We start from the raw sequence: 27740 nt of genomic DNA, 5'->3' as shown, positions 1-27740 counted from the left end.
ATTCTTTTTGTCTTCGACACGGCTAGCTAGCTTGTCCAGAGTAGAGTGCAGCTCAGCAAACTTCTGTTCCACGAGAGCACTAATCCTTTCAGTAACTGTACTGGAAACAGCGCTAGCCACGTTTTCCTCAAACGACAGGTTGTCGCCATCAGCCATGCTAGCCTCCGTGTTAGCCATGTGCGTTTTCTTTTTTGCTTCAGAGCGTGGTTTAAGCAGAGCTTCTCAAGAAATAGTGTTTCCTTTAGGGCCAGACATGCTTCCCGGCAAGCGTCACCAAAGTAATTGAGGTTAGGCCCGTTAGAAATGAAGTTTATGGGCCGAAGAAGTGGGAGGTCGGTGAAAGCGATCCTCTCAGTCTGAATGCATCACGTGACCCTCCAAAGTTACCTTTTAATCTATAATATATTTAGAATGGATAGAATTGTCAAATTGACCTTGGTAGTAATGTCTAACTCTTGATCTGTTTGCTTTCTAACCCTCCATGCTCCAGTTGACCACACTGGTAAGTCATTTCCCAGGGTGCTGTGTAAGAAAAGACTGTGTGAACTCATTGTACTTGAGTATCCTCAACATTAATGAGTACAGATGATATACAGCGTAGCATATAGACCTACAGTATGGCTCCACGCTTTAATTTACAGTTTGAACTACATAGATTGCATAGACCTTTTTCACGGCAGACATGTTGAAATGTCATAGTAGGAAAAGCACAGGTGTATTCAAAACCATTAATGATGGCTGCATTCCACTTAGCAGAGGCCCTGGTATTGTACATGCTGACTCACTGAAATAGCTCACTGGGACACTTGATGGAACTGAGCCATCGTTAAGGTTATCAATTTCAGCTGTGCTTTTCCTACTATGACAAGTCAAAATGTCTGCTGTGAAAAAGGTCCATTGTATCACATGTTAAAACAAGGGTGTATACATACTAAGTATAAGAGGAGAGGCAGTCTGCTGTACAGTAAATGGACTGACTATGTGTAGATATAAACAGGTGTTGAATTACTAATGCCCTTCCATGCAGGAAGACACCTGTATGCACTTGCTTGATTGGATGCAGCTAATGCTGCCTCCATAGTTACATTCTCAAATAAAAGTCGGGGTTCTAACAGCATAATAATGGTTAGAGGCTCAAATAACTGCCAGCAACACGGACATTAAAAGCGGGTTGCTTATAAAGGCTGGGTAAAAAATAATGAAGAGGCATGAAAATACCCTGTACTGTAATGACTCACATGGTAAATTAAAAATATTCCTATGTGGTTGGTTGTTGCAAATAAAATGTTAGTAGCTGGTTTTGTAGTTGCTAAAAAGTCTCAGGAAAAACATTTGTGGAAACTTTCGTAGAACCATTTATTTCATAATAAGATAAGATTCAATACAACGGTACCAACTTAACTTTTTCTTTCACCTTGTGTGTACAGTTTCACAATGATGTCTTTATGACCTGCAATCCAGGTGCTCGAATAGAGGAGTTCATCTATGACAAGCTGGATAAAAAGCTTCCCTCCAGGACGACTAACCCAGAGCTGCTGGGCCAGTACATGCTGGAAGCTGCCAATGAATTTGGTCCAGGGACGCCATACGGTCAGTGGTGCTGTTACTGAAACTGATATTGTTGCATCACATGATGACACGTTGAACCTGTTGTCTGCTTTGTACTCATACTTGAGGGCTGGGGATGCTTTCCTGAAGCACCTTCCTTTTATAATAGCAATAATAATGAAACAGTTGATAGGTCAGTCAGCTACTATAAACTGCAGGGTGAGCGGTTTAAACGGTGGTCAGTCTCTCTGTACATAAAAGTGCTGATGTTTTTCTAAAGTGATCCAGTTCAGTATTCTGGGAGCAAATTCTATAAAGTAAGAATCATTTTAGTTATTTCAAACCCCAATTTGTATGCCTCTGACAGCCGTGGCATTTCGGGTTGTCCGTCCCATTCTTGTGAATTTGATATCTCAGGATCCCCTGGAGGGAATGTCTTAAACTTTGGCACAAACATCCACTTGGACTCAAGGATGAACTGATTCGATTTTGGAAATGTGATATTTTATATCCCAAAGGTCAATTTCACTGTAGTCTCGCTTTGCCAGACCCTCCTCCAAAGCGCGCTGAAGGAGGGTCTGGCTACTTCACGTAGCATTCGGGGATGGGAGGAAAACGTGCTCTGGTTTAATGGCAATTTAAAATTCCAACACAAAGAAAGCTGAAGGAAACGGACATCGGCGAAAAGACATGCATCCGGCGGAATTTCCTGCGGCACCGGAGCAATCCCGGTGCCGCAGGTGGCACTAATCTCGGTTGCCCACCTTGAAACTGTGGTGATTGCATGGATCTTTTGTGCTGCCGGGTTAAAGATGTGTGTTAAGCATCTAGAGCTGCAAAAATGTATCGATTAGTTGTCAACTATTAATTAATCGGCAACTATTTTGTTAATCGATTAATTGGTGCGAGTCTTTATTTATTATATATATATATATATATATATATATAAAAAAAATTAACGATCTGTCAAAAAAATAAACAAAAGTGTTAGCCACGATGCTAACGGCATTCATAACTAAGCCAAACGGTGCCGTCACTGCTATTGAACGTTGTCACTCACAGGAAATCCAAAATACTTAGACACCGGCGACTTCAGTGAAAGAGGAGGGGAGTCAAGTTCTGTCGATGGGTCTCCTGCATCTGCAGTTGCCATGCTATCTTTTGACTGGCTGTAACTAAGTTAGAGGAGATTGACTCGCAGCACTTCAACACGTGTGTTTTTTTCCCCACTAGATAAGCCGACCGGACGTGACATGGGGGCGTGGCCGCTTGGCAAGTGAACCGGACGTGACATGGGGGGCGTGGCAGCACCGATGATTCCATTGTGACTTAATTTCGGTTGATTTCGAATTCAAATCTAAATTGTGACACCCTTAGAAGCCACACACCGTTATTTGCGCACACTGCTCCAAGGCTGGGCAAAATATTGACATTATATCGACATCGATATATGAGGCTAGATTTTTGTCTTTTTTGGATATCGTGACACGAAACAAGTGTTTATAAGCCGTTTTATTATTTGCCTTTACGTTAAAGGTTAAGGCTTTACCCACTTAGTCATTGTATCACATTATTGGTTATTATTGATTATTTATCAAAACTCTAATTGTGTCAATATTTTGTATAAGCACCAATAAAATATCGTGGTATTTGATTTCCTCCATCTTGCCCAGCTCTACACACTGCCGTGACACAGAGCTGGCTTTAAATCAGCAAAAAATCTCTTAAACCCTCGTATTGTCTTCCCGTCGACCATGCACTTGTTGTCCTGTGGTTCGGTTTGCCTGTTTATAAAGTAGCCTCTTAATGATTACCCAATTGAATGTTACAGTGCCTTGCAAAAGTATTCACCCCCCTTGGCTTTTTACCTATTTTGTTACATTACCGCCTTTAGTTCAATGTTTTTTTTAATCTGAATTTTATGTGATGGATCAGAACACAATAGTCTAAGTTGGTTAAGTGAAATGAGAAAAATATATACCTAAAACTACTTTTTAGAAATAAGACAGAAAAAGTAAATGTGCATAACTATTCACCCCCCATACTTTGTAGAGCCACCTTTTGCGGCAATCACAGCTCCAAGTGGCTTTGGATAAGTCTCTATGAGCTTGCCACATCTTACCACTGGGATTTTTGCCCATTCCTCCTTGCAAAACTGCTCCAGCTCCTTCAAGTTGGATGGTTTGCGCTTGTGAACAGAAATCTTTAAGTCTGACCACAGATTTTCTATTGGATTGAGGTCTGGGCTTTGACTAGGCCATTCCAACACATTTACGCGTTAAACCACTCAAGTGTTGCTTTAGCAGTATGGGGTCATTGTCCTGCTGGAAGGTGAACCTCCGTCCTAGCCTCAAATCACACACAGAGTGGTACAGGTTTTGCTCAAGAATATCCCTGTATTTGGCACCATCCATCTTTCCCTCAACTCTGACCAGTTTCCCAGTCCCGGCTGCTGAAAAACATCCCCAGCAGCAAGTTTCACTGTGGGGATGGTGTTCTTTGGGTGATGTGATGTGTTGGGTTTGCGCCAGACATAGCGTTTTCTTTGATGGCCGAAAAATTCAATTTTAGTCTCATCAGACCAGCGCACCTTCCTCCATACATTTTGGGAGTCTCCCACATGCCTTTTCACAAACTCAAAACATGCCATTTTGTTTTTGCTGAAAGTAATGGCTTTCTTCTGGCCACTCTGCCATGAAGCCCAACTCTATGGAGCGTACGGCTTATTGTCGTCCTATGTACAGATACTCCAGTCTCTGCTGTGGAACTCTGCAGCTCCTCCAGGGTTACCTTAGGTCTCTGTGCTTCCTCTCTGATTAATGCCCTCCTTGCCCGGTTCGTGAGTTTTGATGGGCGGCCGTCTCTTGGCAGGTTTACTGTTGTGCCATGTTCTTTCCATTTGGTTATGATAGATTTGATGGTGCTCCTGGGGATCATCAAAGATTTGGATATTTTTTTTATAACCTAAACCTGACTTGTACTTCTCAACAACATTGTCCCTTACTTGTTTGGAGAGTTCCTTGGTCTTCATGGCAGTTTTTGGTTAGTGGTGCCTCTTGCTTAGGTGTTGCAGCCTCTGGGGCCTTTCAAAAAAGGTGTGTATATGTAATGACAGATCATGTGACACTTAGATTGCACACAGGTGGACATCATTTCACTAATTATGTGACTTCTGAAGGTAATTGGTTGCACCAGAGCTTTTTATGGGCTTCGTAACAAAGGGGGTGAATACATACGCACATGCCAATTTTCAGTTTTTTATTTCTTAAAAATAGTTTTATGTATATATTTTTCTCATTTCACTTCACCAACTTAGACTATTGTGTTCTGATCCATCACATAAAATTCAGATTAAAAAAACATTAAACTAAAGGCTGTAATGTAACAAAATAGGTACTGTATATCTTTTTAGCCAACTTCATAAGTTGTTACCACTAGTTTTACACTTTTTTATGGAATTGATGGTGAATAAACATCATATAACATAACATTTACATGAAATTATCGGTAATTTTTGAGTAAAATGAGCAGAAATTAGGAATTATCTTGACTAATAGTTAAGGTCAGAGAAACATATGCTTATGGATGATCACAGATTTTCACCCAGGTAGACCATAAAAGTAGTGATCATCAATTAGCAGCTGGAACCATCCATGTTATTTTTGGGAAATTTGGTTGATATTTCTGATGTAGAAACTTTGAAAACGGGTCAAATTTGACCTGAGGACAACATGAGGGTTAAGCATTGGTTTACAGGAAGCATAAGCAGCCAGCAGCCCTCCCTCCTCCTCAATCACAGCCCATTGTGTCAATTTTTCCCCTGCCTCCTTTGTTATCTAAAGTTTCAGCTGTTACTTTTTATCCAGCTCTTTCGGTTATTCTAAACAATAAAATAGCCAGCTCTTTCAGTCCAATTTGACATGATATGTAATACGTATGTGCATGTGTGTACTTGTAGGCAGTACCCTGATCACAGTGGGAGAGTACCAGAAGAGACTGGGAGGAGCCGAGCGCGAGCTTCTCCAAACCTCAGCTGCCACCTTTCTCACCCCTCTTCGCAACTTCCTGGAAGGAGACTGGAAGACTATATCTGTAAGATTGACCTACTGATTTACTTTCTTACTCACTACTTTACTGTAAGTCCTCGGTGCTTTAAGACATTTGGGCCCTATTTTAACTATCTAAGCGCACGGCGTGAAGTGCCTGGCGCAGGTGCGTTTAGGGTGTGTACAAATCCACTTTTGTTGTTTAACGGCGGAAAAAAGGGTCCGTGCGCTGGGTGCATGGTTCAAAAGGAATGTACTTAGTGTCTTAATTAATCACAGGTGTGTTTTGGGCGTAACATGCAATAAACCAATCAGAGTGTCATCTCCCATTCCCTTTAAAAGCCAGGCGCGTTTGTACTAACCTGACTCCGCCAGATGGATTGCTTCGCATTTGCTTGGCATATCCATCTAGGAACTTTCCGTTGGAGAACTTTTGGGAAGGGGCGAAAATACTGGTTAGCTGATTGGATAAACCATCTGTCTATCACCACCTATGTTGGTGATAGACGGGCCAAATCAGCCAATCAGATCAACGATATATATCAAACTCTTGCCAAAACCAGTCGGGAGAAGAAAAAAAGCCTCCAGTGCTGTTTTTTGCTCTTCTTTCAATGAATACTTCAAAGGAATACTTTCTAATTCGGATAAAACTTGCGCGATAGCTACGCTCATCTCATCCGTGGAAGCCGCCATGTTGTTTAGACTGAACAGTCGCTTCTCGTTGCGTCACACCTAAACCCGCCTCAAAACCAACGCTGATTAGTCGTTTGTCGAACGGCTCCAAATTTTCTCTATCTCAAGATGCCAGACTGATCTGTGAGTGGAAAACTGGAGCTCGCGAGATCAGGACGGTCTCACGAGGCTACGTTTGTACCTTTGCGCATTGCTATTATGATGGCGGATTTGCTGCTTAATATTTTTTATTTTTTAACTTTTGCATGTTTATGTGCTGTTGCGTGTCCCTGTGTTTGTGTGTGTAACAAGCATATAGTGGGTGCACGCTGTGCATGAGCCTAGGCGCATTTTACTAATTTGCTGTTAAAATAACAATGAAATGCTGCGTTATTGACTTTAGACCAGGTTTTTGTTGGTCAGTGGCGCGATCACTTTCTGCTGCCTCAAAATAGCAATACGCCAAGAATGCACCTGAACACACCTCCCTGTAAGACTAGCACACCCATGGGTGCACTAGTGTTAATTTTGTCACTTATTTTTTATTTAGTCTTAGTCTTGTGCCAAATGTCCTTGTTAGTTTTAGTCATATTTAGTCATTCACATATCTTTTTTTGTTAGTCAAGTTTTAGTCGACTAACAGTCTCGTCATTTTAGTCTAGTTTTAGTCAAAAAAGAACTCAAGGTATCTTAGTCAAGTTTTAGTCAACTAAAAGTCTCGTTATTTTATTCAAGATTGAGTCAAAACTAGTGCTGTCAGATAAACGCGTTATTAATGGCGTTAAAGGGATATTTGTCCATTGGAAAGATGAATATATCTTTAAATTGGGTCACTTATGTAGTAGAAATGTGAATTTTTCTTTAGAAATTGGTGGCTTCTAAGGCCGAGAAAAGCCATGGATGAAAGACACCAAATCCCAGAATGCACTTGCTTCGCTGCTTTAGCGTCTACTCCCAAGCCACGCCTACCCTTTACAGACAGACAGTGAGACAAACTCAACAAGTGTGTTTTATTATCATTTCAACCATATACACGATACAACGTTTCACCGTGGCTCAAGTGGTGTTACACATTTAAAATATATAAAAACGACTTCATATAAAAACGACATACGAAATAGGCTACATTTAGTGCACACACATTATATGCTCCGTAAAGTTCAGCTAACACATAGCTACTAGCATTAGCGCTTGGTGGGCTGTGGTATAAACACCGAGTATAAACACAGCCGTAAATTTGCGTGGGATGTAGAATGGTCGGCATTAAACAGTCACAAACTCCACCAGCAGTAAGCAGTTCGTTGGATACAAGCACCCCATTTCTGCAACAGGCAGTCCGTGTTAACACAGCACACCTCGACTAGTCTTACCCGGTGACAGAGCAGCAGGCCTGGTAGCTGGATAGTCCGGTACAGCAATATTTCCACAACAACAAAAACACAGCAGTCTCTGAACTCGCGTTGGGAGTTTCGTTGAAGTTGGATGTAGTCCAGTTTGTTGTCTAATGAGCGGACACTTGCAAGCAGGATTGATGGAACAGGTGGCCGGCTAACGTTAGCTTTCCACCGACACATTCGTTCAACGTCCCCGCTGATAATGTCCCTTTACCGGCCAGAGGCATCAAGCAGCACCGCTGGTCTCGATAACCAGCGGGCGAAGCTCACGTATTGTGTCGAGTATTCCGTCCTGCATATTCTCCGATCTTTACCAATGTATTCCGGTGGTACACGTGTGCGGTAGTTTGAATGCACATAATTGTTGCTCTAAAATTTCCTTCGGGATGAATAAATCTATCTATCTAACAGTTGCTGCTGAGAAGCTAAGCAAGAATTCAAGATGGCTTGTTTTTTCCTTGGCATTCTGCGGAAAAAGCAGACAGTCCAACCCCCTATGAGCTATGCAGAAGTAGCTCCTAGTACTGGCTGTAGTCCTTTGCCTCTGGGCAAAAAATCTTCCGATGACGCAAAAATCGCCGTTTTACGTCATCGGAAGATTTTTTTCCAGACCCACAATACAGAGATCCTGTAAATCCTGGAAATGCCATGCTATCCCTCGCCAAAATTTACTTTACTGACTAACTTGAGAGCATTATTTAGCCCCCTTCCCTTTTTAGTTTCATATGATAACGATGTGATATGTTATGATTTGAGTGGCAGTAGCTCAGTCCGTAGCAACTTTGCTTGGGAAACGGAGGGTCAGCAGTTCAAGTCCCTCTGCAGGCCAAGTACAGAGTGTGGATTAGTGACTGCTAGCTGGAGAGGTGCCAGTTCACCACCTTGGCACAGGTGAACCCCCAACTGCTCAGGGCGCCTGTGATGGACAACCCTCTGACATCTCTCCATTAGTGCATGTAATAACTAACAACAGAGTGAACAAATTGATGCAGTGGGTATGTGGACACACTGACCCTACACCGGACCCTCTCACCTCTCAAAAACTTTAACTATATGTCGCAGCGATGCACGTCGCTCGGTAGCGTTGCATTTTCCTGCTACAGATTTCCCACCGTTGTCAGAAAGCACAGGGGAGACACTTTGTTTCTCTCACTATGACTCTTAGAGTCGCTACTCGCTCTGAAGCTAATCACCGTTATTCTCTCCCTCGCTCTACCACACACTCCCCACACACATGCCGGCCCTGCTATTCTCTTCAAGAGATCGACACACACACCAACGCACAAGTATAAACTTCAGGCCACCTCCGTAGGCTACGGCGAAAGCTCTGAATGGAGCCTCCACAGAACCATCAATCAGCCTTTAGTCTTATGCAAATGTCTCCACCCTAGCTTTAAAACAGAGCGTCTTAAAGACAGTAATGTTGACCGAGATCGCCAGCGGTCCCGCAGGTCTCTTTTTAAAAGATCGATTTTGAGATTTTATTAATCGATATTGGATCATTCAAATAAATATCGATTTGAATTGGATTATCAACGTTTTTAAGGGGAGACACTACAGATGAATACGGGATATTTGTTTTCTGATAGCTATTACCATTAAACTTCCCTTACTTAAATTAAGACAAATAGTTTCTGTATTACAAGTTTTCTGAAAGTTTGTTTAAATATGCAAATTAGACATTATCTTGTTAAATTAGCGCTAATTTGCATCCATACAGCAATCTGAACATTGGATACAGCCAGATTCTTTCATTTTGCTGACATATTGGAGTCAAAGGTTTTTACATTCATAAATCAGAATATACTGTCAACAGCCATAAAAAAAATCCATTTTCGCAACATTTTTAGGTATAAAATGTTATATAACCAGGTTTTGAATGATATCTGAACAAACCCCTCTATAGAAACCTTCAGATATAGGAATGAAACGGCGAAGTCCGTACATTTGCAAGACATAACAGGTGAATAGGGTAAAACATGTTAAACACCGATATCAACATGAAACTTCCCTACTTGATTACTTTATTTTTTTTATTAAGACATGTATTTTTGTATTACAAGTTTTCTGAAATTTTTATGTTTAAATATGCAAATGAAGCGTTATCTAATGCTAACTTTTGGTGAATTTAGGAGAAATTTACAGGCGCAAATAGACAAAGTGGGGAAAAATAAACATCTTAATGTGTATTTTGAATGATTATTTCCCAATAGTCTGAAAGAAGACACGTTATGGAAGCAATATAGCCCAAAAACATATATGAAAAATTGTGGTTTTGCCTGTGTCTCCCCTGAAACTCAGCCCTAGTTCGTATTAACGCCGACGAGTGAGGAGAAGTATGTTGCCATGGATACTCATTAATGCGTCATTATGGATCCCACGTAACTTCTAGGCAAGTCCTGCCCTACGAAACAACTCGATTGGTTGGGGTTAGGCATTGCCCTCGAGTGGTTAAGGTTAGGATAGCTGATTGGTCAGGGGATAGGACCTGAACAAATCTGGTTACTGTACCTTGCGTAAGCATGGACGCCTGGCCAATAGTAGTGTGTGAATGCTATTGAAGGGCGGGTCTTGCCTAGAAGTTGCGTGGGTTCCATAATAATGCTTCATTGACACTGAAAACTGATTTTCAGATTTTTCTATGGAATGTCTTCTTATATAGAGCTGGTTGCTTTACTGTACTGTTATGACTAGAAGCCCAGTGTGTAGAAGCAAGGTTTGTTCCCTGCAGCAGATCCCTGCTTTCTGACTGGATCCCTTCTATCCTCTGCAGAAAGAGAGGCGACTTCTGGAGAATCGACGGCTGGATCTTGACATCTGTAAAGCACGCCTGAAAAAAGCCAAGCAGGCAGAAGCCAAAGCAGCGGTGAGATGAAATTTCATGTTGTTACTGTTTTTGTTGTTTTTTTTTGCTGTTGTTGTTGTTGTTGTTCTTCTTCTTCTTCTTCTTCTTCTTCTTCTTCTTCCAAAGATCCTCTTGTCTATAGTGTTTGAATCACAGTAAACGTGAGATCCACAGCAACCAAACTGTGCACATAGATTGGAAATGTATTGGACAACAGTGATCATACTGAATCACCAGGTGGTTTTACTGGCAAACAAACACATTTCCACTCCCATCGCGTAAAATGCAGACGCTTGGTCAGGTGCCTTTGGCGTTGTTATTGACGCTAAATGTCTCCTTTAGCGTCCTATCTAAACGCGCTGGGTTGGGACTATTGTCGTCACTTTTGACGCAGTTAGGTTAAGGAAAAGATGGTGGGTGGGCTTAAAAATAACGTATAAAAGGTACGTTTTCGTGACACGGGGGACAAGAACGGGACAGTTGGGTTTAGGAAAAAAAGAACGCAACAGTTGGGTTCAGGAAAAGATCGTGGGTGGGGTTATAAAATGAACGTTTCAGTGACAGGTGGGACACGAATCCCAGTCTCCGGGATGAAAGTCCTATGTTGTTTGACCCATCCACCACCCCAGCCAGCCTCGCTTTGCGGAATTTCGGGCTTTCTTACTACTTGCTACCGTTGTCGCTCTTAATACTACGTCATCTTCACGTGCCGCGGAGCTGCTGCTCTGCCCGGTGCGTTCCATACACACGCTGATGGGTGCTTATTGCGTCGTATCTGATGCTGAGAGACACTGACCACGTGTCCGTATTTTACGAGGTGGGAGTGACAATGGGTTGGGTAAACCTATAACCTCTTAAAGCTGGAGTGCGGAACTTTAGTCTCCCCCCTCTGGCAGTGAGAGTCACAAACTCTGTCACCATGCTTTAGAGAAGCACTGGAATTCATAATAACGCTACGTTGTTGCGGTCTCTCCCCCCTTCCTGCCTGTCAAGATATTGAGTAATAAAGGTAGACTGACTACCTATAACCATACCTATAGATAAACATTTAACAAACAATGCCTATTTACAAATCCAGCAGGCAGAGCAGCATTAGCATTCGTTTGGAGTGGTGGTTTGTGCATCTGATGAATGTAAGTCCAAGCTGAGAAGAATCTGCAGAGCTGCTGGTATTTCTCTTCAATACGAGCGATCATCTTTCTTTTACATAGCCATTTAATCTATTGTTAACATTAAATGATTTTAATAGCAATCATGTAAACAACACTCACTTTTACCAAGATTCTCAGGCACAAGGTGGGTTAGTCCACATTTTGTACAGCATCTCTGTGTTCCCATTATAAATCCAGCATTAATGATTATTTGACTCCATGTAATGTAAAAGGGGTTGCTCAAAATATCACAATCACAGAGAGTTATCGCCCAACTCTGCAGCTCTTTGGAGCTTTTTAACCTCTTAGCTTTATTGTTTTTCATTCCAACTTAAAGGGTAACTACCGTTTTTGTTCAACCTGGACCCTATGTTCCTATGTTTTTGTGTCTAAGTGACTGATGGGAACAACAATCTTTGACATTGGTCCAGTGTTAAGTGAGATCGCTGCAGTCGGCAGCGGCGAAACAAGCTACAATGTAAGTTAATAGGGCGATTGTGCAGATTGTATTTACCTTCACAAAAGTGCTTGACAGGCTCAGATTCATATTCTAAATGTCTGACAACATTATGGAAAGGATTTCTAAGGAGGTCGACCTTTCTGTTCGCTAAACCCACCAGACTCCATGTAAATAAACACGTAAATGTAAATAAACTGAAAAAGCTCAGAATAGCAAAAAAGCACACAACTAGGACATCACAACTATGCATTTCCATGTCAGGTCATAGGGTCTTGCTTTCTTTAGAATAACTTCTGCCGTCATTTTGTTCCCTGGTTGCTTCTTCAGACGGCATGGCTGCACTGACCAAGCTGCTGCTTACTATTGACTAAAAAAGCTTCTCAGATGCTCTGCTGGCTACCATATCATCATATCATCAATGATTCTACCTGCAGTGCCTGTTGCATGTATCTCAACCTCAATAAGATAAGCTTCTTAATGCTGACTACGAGATGCTTTGTCTGAAGCCATCACAGCTTGATGCCAGAACTTGGAGATGATGGAGTAGCCCACTACAAGATGAAGTAGAAAAAAAGTCCTAGTAACACTCAGGTACTGTAGAGGACTGGTGACAAACTCTTGATAGAATGTCATTGGTCAAAATGACACGCTCAGCAAGATGTCACAAATATCAAACAACGTTGTTCAACTTCGTCGGGCTCTCTTTGGGTTACCATGGTTTCACTTAACCAAACATTGGCGCTTTTGAAAACCGGTATCATGAAGCTGGTTATCACCTGGCTCTGTTAACTCTGGGGTTTCCACGCCTGTTTGTGTGAAAGAGGCAGAGTTATTAAATCATCAGAACTATGAGGGGAGTAGGGGTGGGAAAATAAACCCCAAAACGTATGTATCGTGATTTTTTTTTTGCGAGTTATAAAATCGATTCTTTTGCCTAGAATTTTTATTTATCCATTTTTACCAATTATTCACCTAAATATTTTCTGTTTATACGGTACCGCTAACATCATAACATCATATCCGTTTCAAGCAAAACCGACTAAAAGCAGAAAATGCTGAAAATCCATGTTAAGTAAATAAATGTCAGACTGACTGACTGCCATGTGATGTGCATTCTTCTTAGAAAAGAATTCGTTTTTAGAAATGGCTTATGATATATTGTCTCTAGAAGTGTTTTATTCAACTATTGTTTTTGTTAAAGAAGTAAAAGAAAATCACCATACTCAAAACTATCAAATTGCAAAACTTCTAGAATAGCTATAATTGAAAATCGCAATACAAATTGAATCTGCACCCATGTATTGTGAAACAATCGAATCGGGAAAAAGGCATATCATCCCAGCCCTAGAGGGGAGTACCTAGTCCAACGTGATGAAACGGTGATATCGTCAGAGAAATTAGGTTACTGTAGCACGAAATAATATTCAGCGACATAAGTATTTCAATATAATAAGAACAAGAAGCTGTACAAATATCAGGAATAGTGTCCTGATATCGAAGTAAGGCTAAGGCTGTTGAAATATCGTCAGCATTGTTCGACATGTTCAGTCGTCAACAATCAGTATGCATTATATTGTCCATAGAAGAGCGTATTCATGGCAAAACACCACCAGTTAAACAAACATCTTTAGGTAGTATTTACTTGATAGCTGTTTCTAGTATTTATTTCCAGTTTGAAGCTTTATGTTAGTGATTTTGTCCCAGACGTGTTGCATGTTGCCATGACCTTTTATGCATTTATTGTTTTTAAAACTTGAAACTTACCGCATAAAGTATAGTACAACTCTGGAGCAGGTTAGCCGTGTAACATAGGTTACCATGTTGATCTTTCCAGGTTAGAAGTGAGCTAGTCTCGCTTTGCCAGACCTTCCTCCACATCGCTGCGGAGGAAGATCTAGGCTAGTCCACACAGCATTCCGGGATGGGAGAGAAAAGTGCTCTGGTTTATTGGCATTTCTTTAAACCAATCACAGTCATCATGGCTGGCACTAAGCGCCGAGTGGCGCCACTGTGCCTCTGCAAAATAGCCTCAGGAAGGAACTTGTTTTGGTGGAACATGTGTACGTTCAAAAGTTGTTTTAGTCGTGCAACAGAAAAGTCAGATTGGACAGATAGTCTAGCTAGCTGTCTGGATTTACCCTGCACAGATCTGAGAAGCAGTTAACCATAGTCCTCAGAAATCCACCAGAGTTTAGAACGCCAATAAGGTAACAGACATCCGACCGAAAAGAAGGACATCTGGCAGAATGTCTGGGAGCAACCCCGGAAGTGGAACATCGTGGTTGTAGACTAGAAGTGAGCCAGCTTTGTGATACCAGAACACCTGACTTAAAACCTAGAGATACCTGAATAAACAATACAATCTGGCCTCTGCTCAATACGGGGGTGGGACGTTCAGAAACCGCAGGGGTCGCCCTTCTCACAGCAGGGTGGTAACATCTGGACAGTACAGAGCCTGGTTCAAATTGATCAAACGTTTAGGTAAAAAAACTAAATTATTTAATATAAAAGCAAAACCTGTAAAACTATAAACAAGCTAATAAAAGCTTAACGGTAACTGTGGGGACTTAACTGTAGCTTCTATATTAAAAAAAAATGACCAGAATCTCATGTTTCTTCATTTCACATTTCACGTACATTAACAAATACTATTATTGTTTCAACAGCAATCACTTAATTATTCATAAATAAATAATTTGAACCACTTTGATATCACACACCACCCCCAACAACTATCGACAGTTGTCTTCTGCTTTGAACTTTGTCTGAATGATGTGCTGCTTCTGATCTGTTTTCTTTATGCTGCTATGCTTTATGCTTGAAACTTTTTTTTGTTTTTCTGCTTAATGATTGTAACTGCATGACTGTTCCAACATGTTTCCTCCTCCCTGCCCCTTCCTTGTTTTTAGGCTGCACCTGATTTTCAGGAGACAAGGCCCCGAAATTATGTTCTTTCTGCCAGTGCATCAGCGGTAAGAGTCCCAAGTGAAACAAGTGGCACACATGCAGGACACATCCAGGGTCTAGTACTGAGGAGGAGCTAGGCTAACATGCTAATAGAGCTCAGCAGTGTGGTTCCAGAAGTGAAAATCCCATTCATTTTCTTCATAAGCATTTTTAAAATTAGCCATAATGTCTAAACCATCGAAGGTAGACTGACCGCGAGCTACAAGATTGTGAAACAAAGGTTTCTGCTCCTGTAGAAGCCAGAAGTCTGTATGAAATCAACCTTGTTTAAAGAAAAACATGTTTTATTCACGACGTCATGGAGAAGTACTACACTACCCACAATCATGAGCATAACAGCGAAGTCTCTGATTGGTGGAGCTCGCTGTTACCATGGAAATGTTCACTGCACCCGCAAACGGCTGCAGCCAGCTGCTAACATTTAACTCTATGATCGATTCTGTATACACGTCTTGTACCTTTTGTCTTTTTGTCGTTTTTTAAAATGTCAAATGCCAAATCAAATGTTTTCTGGTCACGATTCATTGGGTTGGCTTGGTTCCAGTCATAAAACTGGTTATATAAGCCTTTTTTGAACTGTCAGTGGAGATATTGAATGGGAAAAATCACTTATGGAACCAGAGCCGTTCAAAAAGTGGGTGGTCACTGTTGAGCTCTTTAGGCATAAAGCGCTAGAACACTTAGTGGTTTTTTATGAGCCATGCAACCTTACCACAAACACCAATAGACCATAACATTTTAAAGTGTAGCTTTTGGAAAAAGTGAAATGAAATGAGTAAAAAATCTAATTCCATGACCAAAATAATTCAACATTGCTCAGTTGAGTACACTTTGCTGCTACTAGCTTATGGTGGCTAATGTTAGCTAATGTTTCTTAGATATTGCTGTGTAACTGACATTACTAAGTCAGTTCAGAGACTACGACTTCCTCTACTTATGCTATTATTATGCTATGTATCATTGTTCAGCAAAAGTTAGATAGTCTCACTTTAAAGACACAGCAAAGTTTAACATTTTAAAGGTATGGAGATTTGTTTTTAGAATATATTGTTAAATGTAAAGCACACCTGGAATCACTTTACAACAACACACCAGCACTGTAGTGTTGTCTACCTATGGTATATTTATGCAACATGGGATGACAGCCATTAAGTAACACTGTAAGATTAAAATGTTATACATTTGAAATAATTTATTGTTTGATAGTACTGTAAATGACGTGGGGGCTGCATTACTAATACTTGAACAAGTCAGACTTGCATATTTGCAACATAAATATGATACTTTAATATGACATGATCATGTTTGCTCGTTTAATTTTTGTTATGAATGTTCATACTTTCTTTGTTATTTGACATACTAAAACTATGACAAATAATGTATATTTAAAATGTACCACATTTAGAACCATATACAGTACAATAGCTCCATACTGGCATGGACTGGAACGATGACGTGTCTCTGAAAAGACTAAATTAAGTTTTCTATTTGCACTGATCATGAGAACGCATTTGATAGGATGTTAGATGTATAGGAGAGGTACGGTGGCCTAAACACGTCAAACTGTTTACCAAAACAAAACATTAACCCTCTGAGACCCACATAGACCCATTGTTTTTGGGAGGGACAGGGGTTCTTTAGGGGGAGATAGCAGGTCAACAGTATCTGTAAATGCCGCATAGAAATGTATACATCATCTGAAAGCTGGGAACCTGAAGATTAAGCCGATATGCAGCACTGTGTGTCAAGTGTTTCTAGTCATAAATGTGTAATAATCATGTTTTTTAAATGCTGGTTTAAAGTGTATAAGGGCATGGGAAATTGTGATGGAGGTATATGATGGCCATTCCCATGTGCTATTATGTCTCATAAGTTGCAGAAAATTCTAGGTTGATAACATTTGTTGCGCAGATTTGGTACAACATTTAACCATTTTTGACCACTCGAGAATTGATAAAATATGGTCAAAAATCCATCACCCGCTGTGGCGATATTGGTGCTGCGCCATCAACGGTCAAAGTTCACCAAAAGTGTGGTTGTGAGCAAAAGACATGCCAGAGCTGTTGCTGTGTCACTAAGCATCTGGCCTTCTTAGCTAAACTGTAACTGTCTAGGGTTTAAAACACAGCTGTGCACTAAGTTGGACATGATTGTGTCAAAATGAGAAGTGGTTCAGCTGGACTGCTGCTAAGCAGCAACTTTGCCCACACACGCTGCAGAATAATAATGCAGATTTTCTATTTCAGCCAACCATGGTGCTAGCTGAGGACAGAATTTAAAGACAACCCCATTGGAACAATGTACAGTGTGTGTTTCATCGCTCATAGTTGCAATTTTGATTGTCAAAAAAGTCATTTTTCAGTCTATACCAAAAATACAATCATATTGTAGAGCAGTATTTCTCAAATGGCGGTCCTAGTACCCCTAGGGGTACTGCACGGGCTACATGAGATTTTTTTTAATACACAATTCCTAAAATAATTATACTATAATAACGAATGAATTTAGTGATGGATTCTAATAATTTGAAATGTAGGCTAGCATTTAAGTGTGTTTCAGTTACAAGGTTGTTGTTTAGCCTAAACAGGCGCAGCGTTGTACCTCTTTATATTATATTATACATTTAAGAACCCCTGTTGTAGAGCATGTAGTCCCCACACTGTCTCCTTACAGTGGCTTTATCTACTGCAATAGTATTAACCTGTTGGATTGAGCTTACATTAAAAACAGAAGGAATTGGTCATACAATACATGCTCTTCTTTTTCTCACAACAAAGTAAAAATACTAAAAGTCAAAGACGTACTTGAGTAAAGCTGCACAAGTTGATAATGTACTTAAAAGTAAAAAATAAAAAGTACTTATTATACAGAAAAATTACCCCTGTGATTGTTAATGCATTATTGGATTCTTATAACTAATGCACTCATGTTTAAGTAGAATTTGAATGACGTAGCTGGTTAAAGTGGAGGTGTTAGATTATTTAATCTGTCATATATTATAAATTGATCATATTTTTGTATGTAAAATCATTGTTTTTAAAGTAACTGGTGACTTAATATAGCTGTAAAATAAATGGAGTATAAGTATAAAGTAGCAGAAAATGGAAGTACCTCAAAATTGTACTTGAACTTTAAGAAATTATTCAAATGATATAAAATGACCTGAAGTGTCTTTTTTTGGTGCAAACCCCACAGGTGCAGTTTTATTGGGGTTTGAGTGGGCTTTTTTAAATGACAATAGCCCTCCTTTTGTGTGGGAGAGCTTTTTTTAAGTTAAACCGTTTGAGGCTTGTTGACGTTCAGTTGGTGTTTCTTTGTTTTGGCTCTGCAACTGAACCAGCTGCAGAGTGGCTGGGAGAGCTGGGATGTGGAGACGGATCCCAGTGGATCAGAGCAGATGAAGGTTGTACACATAAACATCTGTTAGCAACAAGGAAAAAGGATTAACACCCTGTTAATTTGTGCTGTTTATTTATGGTGGTAGTCAGTGGTCATGTAGTCTCCAGTGATTTAGTGTGTGTGTTTGTGGTAAAGACTTTGTTATCCATCCCTTGTCCTACCTGATAGTGGTTCATGGTCACTTTGCCAATTTGTGATTTTTCTTTAAAGGTTGGGAATAATTGAGGTGCTTTAGGGACAAATTCAATATTAATGTGGCCAGACAATGACAAGTCAATTTTAAGTTCCAAGTAATGCATTGGGATGAGGGCGTTGAGGACATCAATGGCATCATTAGCTGTCTTAAACGTATTATATTGAGGCAGTTTAAAAAGTCAGTTTCTAACCTTTTAAATGTTGTCCATCCTTGGAGTATAACACACATCTATGCAACATGCACCTGTTTTACCAACACATTCTCACTCCCATCGCGTAAAATACGGACGCTTGGTTAGGTGCCTTTGGCGTTGTTATTGACGCTAAAAGTCTCCTTTAGCGTCATATCTAAACACTCTTTATCTAAACACGCTTTGTCAGGACTATTGACGTCACTTTTGACACAGTTAGGTTAAGGAAAAGATGGTGGCTGGGCTTATAAAAGGTATGTTTTCGTGACACGCCAGACAAGAACGGGACAGTTGGGCTTAGGAAAAGAAGGACGGGACAGTTGGGTTTAGGAAAAGAAGAACGGGACAGTTGGGTTCAGGAAAAGAAGAACAGGACAGTTGGTTTTAGGAAAAGAAGAACGGGACAGTTGGTTTTAGGAAAGGAAGAACGGGACAGGTAGGTTTAGGAAAAGAAGAACGGGACAGTTGGGTTTAGGAAAAGAAGGACGGGACAGTTGGGTTTAGGAAAAGAAGAACGGGACAGTTGGGTTTAGGAAAAGAAGAACGGGATAGTTGGGTTTAGGAAAAGAAGGACGGGACAGTTGGGTTTAGGAAAAGAAGGACGGGACAGTTGGGTTTAGGAAACGTGACACGCGAGACACAAACCCTGGTCTCCGGGGTGAAAGTCCTGTGTTGTTTGACCAATCAACCATCCCATCCAACCTCCCTACGTGGAATTTTGTGATTTAATACTACTTGCTACCGCTGTCGCTCTTAATACTATGTCATCTTCACGCACCGCGTAGCTGCTGCTCTGCCCCGGTGCGTTCTACACACACCCTGAAGGGTGCTTTTTGCGTTGAATCTGTCTGAAGTTTGGAGTGAGAACGGGTTGGTTTTACACACAGCAGTTTAACACCTTGGTATGTTATATCTTGATCTCATCCCACTTTCCTGCTTAATTCCGAGAGCTTTAGACCTATATGTAACCAAAATGACACAAACCAAAGACTAACAGAAAGGAGAGAGAAAAGAAAAAAAATTATATTCTTGCACCCAATACAATGGGAAATGTTCTTTCTCTCAATAACACATGTTTAACACAGGGGGGAGCAATGCAACAACTATTCATCAGTCTGCAGCTGCGGAATGTAGAAGAAAAGTCAGGTTCAGTTCAGGCTGGGGGCCAACAACAACAGCAGCAGCTGCCAGACACAAACACTTCACTGAAGTATTTGTGCGTCACTCAGGGCCAAGTCCGATTTTGTATTTATTTAGCATCTGTAATCACACACAATCTTGTTTGTAAAAGGCACAATAATAACATTTCCACACAATTACAATCATAGGCTTAACCTAAAATAGTAACCACTGGGTGCATTGTTGAAGCTTGTTGTCCTCAGGTCAAATTTGACCCGTTTTCAAAGTTTCTCTATATTAGAAATTTGGGTTTCTTTCAACCTCATTTCCTAAAAATAACATGGATGGTTCCATGCAATGCTCTGCGCAAGTTAAATGAAGGTTCAGTTTACTACTTTCATTACATTTTGGGTGTTTTATTCAATGTTCTAGCATTTGGAAAAAAACAAATGGTTTTAAAACAGCACCCTGACTAAACTTCTACATACCTTCCTCTGATCTTAAGATCTTAACTATTAGTTAAAATAATTCACAATTTCAGCTTTTAAACTCAAACATTAGATATCATTTCATATAAATGAAGTTTATTGACCATTAGTTCCAGAAAAAAAAGTGTAAAACTGATAAGAGACAGAAAAGTGTCAATTTTGGACCCTGGAGGACAACAAGTCGACAGGAAGACAACACAAGGGTTAAACGTTCAATGCATCCCTGACGCTTTATTATGGAACCCACGCAACTTCTAGGCAAGACCCGCCCTTCAATAGCATTCACACACTACTATTGGCCAGGCGTCCATGCTTACGCAAGGTAACATAACCCGATTGGTTCAGGCCCTATCCCCTGACCAATCGTCTATCCTAACCTTAACCACTCAAGGTCAATGCCTAACCCAATGAATGGCTCCCTCAGCTTTCTATGTTTTTTGCAGTCAAACGCTGCTTTTCAGCATTGTATTTGGTTAATCTTTAGTTATTTTGTAATGGACATCAAAAGAATGAACTGCAGGTATAACAATCACTTGTTAGATTTTAACTTTCATTTCCAATGTCCAGTGCTGCATTTCATTGTTAAATGAACCCACTGCTCATGCTGCACTGCATACCTGATGCTAAGAGGAGTTTGCGGGGCACATAAGTCAACGGACTCATTTTGTGACCCTCGATTGCACCTGCAAGGACAGCTGTCAAAAACCCTTGCGCTCCATTAAAACACTGTCCGCTGACACAGATGCTGTATATTTGTGTTAGTGTGATGTGAGCAGAGCTGCTTTAACATCTTTTTTTGTGTATTTCAGTGATAGAGTACTGATGTTGGTTGAAAATATAACCCTTGTGTTGTCCTCGGGTAAAAATTTGACCCATTTTCAAAGTTTTTTATATCAGAAATATGGGTTTCTTTCAACCAAATTGCCCAAAAATAACTTGGACGCATGGTTGTACGTTGTATGGAAGCCATACAACATTCTTCGCAGGTAAAATTAATGATTACTTCCATTGAATTTTGGGTGTTTTATTCAATTTTATAGCATTTTACATGGTTTTAAAACAATCTCTTGACTAAACTTTGACATAAACGGTGCATCACTCAACATCCTCTGATCTTAACTATTAGTCAAAATAATTCATAATTTGTGCTTTTTTAAAAACTATTATTAGGTATTATGTAATTTTAAATAAGGTTTATTGATGAGGAATTTAAAAAAGCGTTAACAAAAGTGACAAACGTTTAAAAAAGCGTAAAAAGCATAGAAAAAGCGTCAAACGTCGGAAAAAAAGCACAAAAAAAAGCAAATTTTCAATTTTAGTTCATGGTCAACGAGGAGACAACACAAGGGTTAAGTGCTTTGTTAATGCTGAGGCTTCAGAGATTTATTATGCAAAATCCAATAAGACACTTTACAAAATATAATAGTAAAATAAATGAAAGGAGAGCTGGTATGCAGGTTTAATTTAAGTGAAGTCAAACTTAAATACTTAACTAATTTTAATGTAGGCATATTGTGGGCTATATAACATGGCCAGGACAAGTGAAAGTCTGATACAGATGATACCTGCATCTCAGTACAGAAATTGGATTACATAAACTTTGTTTTTGACTGAAAACTGGCCAGAGATCAGTGGGTAAAATATAGTTGGCCACTAAGCTGGGTAGATTCAGGGTAGAAAAGGTCAAAGTAACAGAAACAGACTAACTAAACCCAGTTTCTGCGGATAAAGAAAGTCCTGAATATATATTGAATATATTGAAACTGAATATTCAGCATCCATTTACCTTGCTAGCTCCCCTCATAGTTTCAGATTGGCTAGATTAAAGCGCAGACATAGCTTATAGTAGATCTTTATATTGTCTACATCATTTGATGTTTGAGTCTGGGAATGGTTCGTGACTGATTTTGTTTCTGTTTCATGCTGCTTTTTTCAGCTGCTGAGTGAGGAAGTGGACAAAGTAAGTACCTTCACTCGTGGACAGTGTGGGTGGCAATCTGTTTATGGCTAAATACTTATTTAGACACATAAAACTGTCCTGTCATTTCCACATGCAGGCTGAGCATGAGCTTCGAGTTGCTCAGACAGAGTTTGACCGACAAGCTGAGGTCACCAGACTGCTGCTGGAAGGCATCAGCAGCACACATGTGAGTTAAACATGTCCCGGCATGGGACTCCTTTTGTGAGCCAGCAGTGATGGAAAACTGTTAGTCAGAGTTGCCAGACCTTCCTGTCCAGAGTAGCAATGTAGAGGAAATGAGCAACATGACTCAATGTTTGTCCAACACAAATTCACCACAGATTAGCGCAATTATTGCAAATTATACATTTATTGGGGAAAAAGGTTGAATAAGCTTTTTCTGCTATCAGTAAATAACATCGCCGGGGAACTTTGACACATGACAGACACATGAATTTCAGAGCCGACCATAATGGCGGCTCGTTCGTTTCTGAAAACATTTTAAGCGAGAAATAGGTCATACAGTTGCTTTTTGATTGACAAAGATCAGTTTGAAAGATTTTCGTCAGATTTTGAGAGGTGTTCATCATGCTCATCCCGCTCTTCATTTCCGATAAGTGTTTTAACATAAGTGCACTGATTCGCTAGTCAAGGGTTAGAACTCCACCAATCAGATTGGTCATTGAGTCCGACTGCCCACTGGCCGATTCAACAAGTCAAATTGGCCCAAATTTAAGCCGACGGCTCCTCCAACTGACGATGGCACGGAACACACCAAACAGACTCGAGTGTCGACTGTCCGACAGCCGATAATCGGGTTGGTGTGTCAGTGCTTTTAAGGCAGTTACACGCCAAACAGACGGCCGACCGTTGGCAGAAAAAGCAGTTGGACTGATCAGTCTCCACGAGTTGGTCAAAACAAGTGCCTTGGAACACCAAAGCGACGAGACGTAATATGTCTCCATAACAGCAGGCGGCGCTAATCTGTATTGTCGCATTTAATGACGTAATGATGTAATGGTAACACATAAAGTTTGAGAATTAGGCTTGCTATGACATATTTATTCAGATAATGCTGCCTAGGTTACTGTCTTGCATAATGTCAAGTTGTTATAACACAGAGATTGTTGCCTTGGTTAATGTGAAGTCATAAAACAAACATCTCAAACAATGCTAACTTAGCATTAAAAGGGTCTTGTACACCCCTTAAAATAGTAAAAAGACCCACATGAACATAAATCATAGGCCAAGTGCACAATCCGACACCAGTGTGGCTTTGTGGTCGCTGGTATAGTACACCCATAAAGAATGCAACATAACAATATAGGCTACAAAGTGCCTGTCTATTAACAAGCCAAACAAGTTATAATAGGCTATTTAACTTTGTTACACACTCAGAGAAAGCCTACAAGTGCATGCAGTAAAGTACAGTCAATTAACTATAAACGCAGCCTATGCCCACACAGAATTTGTTTTATTCACTCACAATTGACGTTACTTCTTTACGAAGAAAGTGTAGTTAAAGTAATTTTTTTATGCAAAAATGTCAAGAAAATGCTTTTTTTTTTAGCCTCGCAAAAATGGAGATTTCCTGCTCTTTTCTGTTTTATATTGTATTAAACTGAATATATATTATGGTTTTGGTCTGACAAAAAAAGGACTTTTAAAGATATCACCTTGGACTTAGAGAAACTGGGGTGGGCATTTTTTTAGTGGACACTATTTTCTGACATTTTATGCACCAAACAATTAATCGAGAAAATAATCTGCAGATTCATCAATAATGAAAATAATCGTTAGCTGCAGCCCTATATGTATGTATCCTTGTGTTCTGCTGGGGATTCCACTCATACTGACTTCATCTTTTCCTTCCTCCCCTCAGCTCAACCACCTGCGTTGTTTGCAGGATTTTGCAGAGGCTCAGGCCACTTACTATGCCCAGTGTCATCACTATATGCAGGATCTTCAGAGAGAGCTCAACAAGTGAGGATTCAGTGGTAGCTGCATCTGTAACATGTGTATGCCAGATGGTGATTAGATCAGGATAATATATGTGTAGCTCAGTCACTCAGGTCAAAGGGTAATAGAATTTTGTGAAAGGTTACATTTTTCCCACTTCTCTTGTAGTGTTCAGCTTAAGCGACTTTGAGTTTGTGAAAAGCGCTCCCATATTATTATTATTATTATTATGATGGGAAGAGCTCAGAGTTAACCACAGACTAACCACAGACCAGCCAGTGGTGGCTTTGGCACACACTAGAAGTGCGTAATATGTTGTGTAAAGGCAATTATAATCTGAGCTAAACCATATGCCTCCTTATTGTGTCAGATGAACCCCTCAGACTGCTTACGGGAAGAAAAAAAAAAGTGACCTGCCGGAGGGGAGGGGTTCAGACAGTTTGTGTCTGGGGTTAGAGGGATAGGCTACTGTAGTCAATGCCGGTTCGGTTTTAACTTTGTTGGAGACATTTTTGTCTGACAGCTAAGTGGCACAGTTGTTTATGTGTGCATTTACCCATATTCTTTCCATATCCACGTGTACACAGAAATAGCTTTTTTTTCAGACATTTACTTCAGTGTGTTTACATAACTTGCCTAAACAAGACCTAAACAAATATTAGATATTTTATAAATATAAGTCTCAGACTAAAACTAATAATTAAAATTTTATATGTGATAGATTTTCACAATAAACAGTTCTGGTTAAACAATTTAAATAAACAATACTGTGTGTATAGAGCCAGCATATTTTCACATGTAAATGGGTGAATTAAGGGTTTATTTCAACAAAACGGTGGAAAGACGAACCAAGATGGCTTTAGATTTTTTTGCTGTTGACTTTAAATCAAGTGTGTTTTACAATGATAAAATAACTGTTAAAGTAACTGTCATTTTTAATGGACTCTGGTGGGACGGCGAATACGGGATGTTAAACAAAAAGAATCTTACTCTTTGACAAAAAGGTGAACGTCTGTAGGGATCCTTTCCATAATGTTGTCAGACACTTAGAATAATAATGTGATTATGTCAGTGGTAGGACAAGCAATTTTGTGAATGTAAATTAAAGGTACAGAATTGCCCAATAACGTAACACTGTAACTTGTTTCGCTGCTGTCGGCTGCAGCGATCTTGCTTAGGAAAATAGGGTCCAGTTTAAAAAATAAATTAAAGAGGCTATATATAAAATATGGACACAGAGTCCTGTAGTTGCATTGACCGGGACACGCCTTTATCCATAGTTATATCTTAATGAGACTGATCAGAATGACGTATCTAACATTCTAAAAACTAAATGGCAAATCATATTATCACTGATTAAGATAAATATGTTCTTCTGTAAACTTTATCAGATCAAAACCATTAAAAATAATAAAACAATAGACCTACATTTCCTTTGGATAACTTGATTGAATTGCTTTATTAATTGTACTATCCACTCCTCCAAGCCCCTGAATGTGTACAATCATCTGAGTGTAACTGTAATAGTGTATTCATTGATTGTACTTATTTGTTCTTTATGTGGAAATTGAATAAAACAAAGCATATGCGCCTGACTGAGCTATCTATTTGCGTAAGCTATTAATCAAGTGTGCCCTAGTGTGTTCTGATAAACCACCACCATTTTACCACTGTGAAACTATTCTCTATTCTGTATCTGACTCCCCATTAGCTGTCACAAAAGTGGTGGCTCTTCTTCCTTGGCTCCACTTAAAACGACAACAATAAAAACAAACGACAATATAAAAAAAATGGAAAATGTGAAGTGGCCAAGGGGGTAAGCCTCTCCCCAGAACACGTAGCTCCTATGGCTCCATTTTGATGCTACCAAGCCATCACCTCCCGTTAACATTACATTGACTGCCATTCATTTTGGCGCCACTTTGACAGCGAATAACTTTACATCTGAAGCCTGTATAGACTCTATTTGTCCATTGTTTATTTCTAAAGAAACACGACAATGTATAAAAGGCTCCATTACCTTGTATCTCACGTTATGGCTTCGTAGTAGACGTTTTTCTAAAAATAGGCTAACGATTATGTCATAACCACGCGACTTACTGTCGCATGCATAGTAGTAGGAGAAGCTCACAGGCAGTTTCGACTTACATTAGCTGTTTAAGGTTAATTACTAATGTTAACTAGCATTTTAGTTAGCAATAATTAGCCTGTGCCTATGTTATCTCCTTACATATACCTACGCTCTCCGTCTCTGCAAGATTGGGAATGATTGAGATTTCTCTTGGCACAGCTACCAGAAGACTTACAACTTTCAGACAGGTTGCTCACGTCACATTTACGTCATCTCTCTCAGTTGGAGGCTACGCAGTAACGCTCGGCCATCACCGGAAAAGTGCTTCTAATTGACTTAACTGGTCTGTTTTGGCCTGTGTGTTGTTATCAACTGCCCAGTTTGACAGCCAGGCCGGGTTGCCAGATATTGCCAAAATGAATGGCAGTCAATGGAATACTAGCGGAAGGTGATTGCTTGTTAGCCTGAGAATCTCCCCATAGGAGGTACGCTTGCCGGATGCTCGCTTACCCCCTTGGTTTTATCGCAAACCGCTAATTAGCTTATAAAGCTAGTCGCTAATCGCTATTTCTATACCACTAACAAGGCTCAAAATCGCACCACACCACTCCCTACATGTAAACCGAAGCATTGAGAACTTTGTAAGTGTACAGACAATTTATTAAAAAGACAGTTTATAAACACAGTACCGTTCACTTGGGAAAACAGTCACGACCAGTCGAACGATGAATGCCTTGCTTGAGCTATGTTACTGGTTACTGGTTGCACGGTTTCGTCGTTGGACTGTTTTCCCAAGATGGTGCCTGCATGTATACGTGAACGGTACTGTCTCTATAAACTATCTCTTTAATAAACTGTCTGTACACTTACAAAGTTCTTAATGCTTCGGTTTACATGTAGGGGCTCTCATTATGCTAACGTGGAAGTGTGGTGGTGCTATTTTGAGCCTTGTTAGTGGTATAGAAATAGTGATTTCTTTTTACTTTACCCGTGCCCCGACGACTAGTGATAAAACTGGTCACATTCGATTAGCATGAAAACATATCCCAGAGAACGGCTGACTCGGTACACGTGTTAATAACCCCTAGGTTTATTTTGCGCCGGATTTGTCCTTTAAGTCATAAATAACTACATAATTTTTTTTGTCAATATCTATCTTTTTTTTTCAAAATTGAAAATAAAAGTGGACCTAAGCAACTCCCTTGTTGTACACCACAAGCTACGTTTTTCCAAGACTGCAATTACAACTCATATTTACGTTTCTAGTGGCGGCGT

At 40.0% G+C, this 27740-nt stretch overlaps 1 protein-coding gene across 2 annotated transcripts in view; it reads left to right on the top strand.

Annotated features, from left to right (window-relative positions):
• sh3glb2b (SH3-domain GRB2-like endophilin B2b) overlaps positions 1-27740 on the top strand; it is a 52516-nt gene that overhangs the window by 4074 nt on the left and 20702 nt on the right. Inside the window, exons 3-9 of one of the 2 annotated variants that reach the window (XM_078271330.1) lie at positions 1462-1590; positions 5507-5640; positions 10434-10526; positions 15026-15088; positions 22412-22435; positions 22533-22622; positions 24318-24418. In XM_078271330.1, coding sequence (XP_078127456.1) covers positions 1462-1590; positions 5507-5640; positions 10434-10526; positions 15026-15088; positions 22412-22435; positions 22533-22622; positions 24318-24418 — 634 coding nt within the window. The remainder of the gene's footprint in view (positions 1-1461; positions 1591-5506; positions 5641-10433; positions 10527-15025; positions 15089-22411; positions 22436-22532; positions 22623-24317; positions 24419-27740) is intronic. The other variant, XM_078271331.1, reaches the window with a different exon arrangement.

This window comes from Sander vitreus, chromosome 16 (genome assembly GCF_031162955.1).
Source record: "Sander vitreus isolate 19-12246 chromosome 16, sanVit1, whole genome shotgun sequence".
Lineage (NCBI taxonomy): Eukaryota > Metazoa > Chordata > Actinopteri > Perciformes > Percidae > Sander > Sander vitreus.
The sequence above is the reverse complement of the archived record's forward strand: the minus strand, read 5'-3'. Positions and strand labels throughout refer to the sequence as shown.